The sequence below is a fragment of the Buceros rhinoceros genome, unplaced genomic scaffold (assembly GCF_000710305.1).
Source record: "Buceros rhinoceros silvestris isolate BGI_N320 unplaced genomic scaffold, ASM71030v1 scaffold29598, whole genome shotgun sequence".
Lineage (NCBI taxonomy): Eukaryota > Metazoa > Chordata > Aves > Bucerotiformes > Bucerotidae > Buceros > Buceros rhinoceros.
In genome coordinates this window covers 7,913-8,556 of record NW_010427882.1, presented here as the reverse complement: position 1 = coordinate 8,556, position 644 = coordinate 7,913, and the positions used below count along the sequence as shown (strand labels likewise).

The window sequence follows — 644 nt, the reverse complement described above, 5'->3', positions numbered from 1 at the left end:
GGGGGGGGGGGGGAGGAGTTGCTGAATGCACCTGATTGGGAAAGATTGTAGAGTGATTGAGAATAGCGGGGTTTGGTACTGTTTTTTTAACCTCTTCTCACATGTACTGACCAACTCTTACGCTCTTTGTTTTTTAGGTTGTTGAAGACTGGAAATTTATTGCTCAGGTGCTTGATCGAATGTTCTTATGGACTTTTCTTCTGGTTTCAATAATTGGGTCGCTTGTTTTATTTATTCCTGTTATTCATAAATGGGCAAGTATAATAGTACCGACATATATAGGCAGTACAAATGCATAAAATGATTTTGGATCTCTCTCCCGCTAATATGGCTCTGAAGAGTTTTGCAGTAGCTCTGTTTCCAGGCACATTCTTTGTAGCAATGTTTCTGATAGAGGAAAAGAAATCCCAGACAAGAAGATTATGTTTATATTAAAGCATGGCATCCCTAGGACTCATAGAAGTCAATTTGCTTATTGCCAGTCTACTAAGTTACTTCTAAACCAGGTCAGAATTCAAAGGACCTTCTCAAGCACTTGCATGTCTGGTGTGTCAAAAAAGCATGCACTGACACCTGCTGTGAAATAAGTGATTTTAATGATGATCACTGTAGTCCAATTATTAAATTACTATATAAATTGTTAT

At 37.9% G+C, this 644-nt stretch overlaps 1 protein-coding gene across 1 annotated transcript in view; it reads left to right on the top strand.

Annotated features, from left to right (window-relative positions):
* CHRNA5 (cholinergic receptor, nicotinic, alpha 5 (neuronal)) overlaps positions 1-299 on the top strand; it is a 6,342-nt gene extending 6,043 nt beyond the window's left edge. Inside the window, exon 5 of the mRNA XM_010142089.1 lies at positions 138-299. Within this exon, the coding sequence (XP_010140391.1) occupies positions 138-299 (162 nt within the window). The remainder of the gene's footprint in view (positions 1-137) is intronic.
* The last annotated feature ends 345 nt before the right edge of the window (positions 300-644 follow it).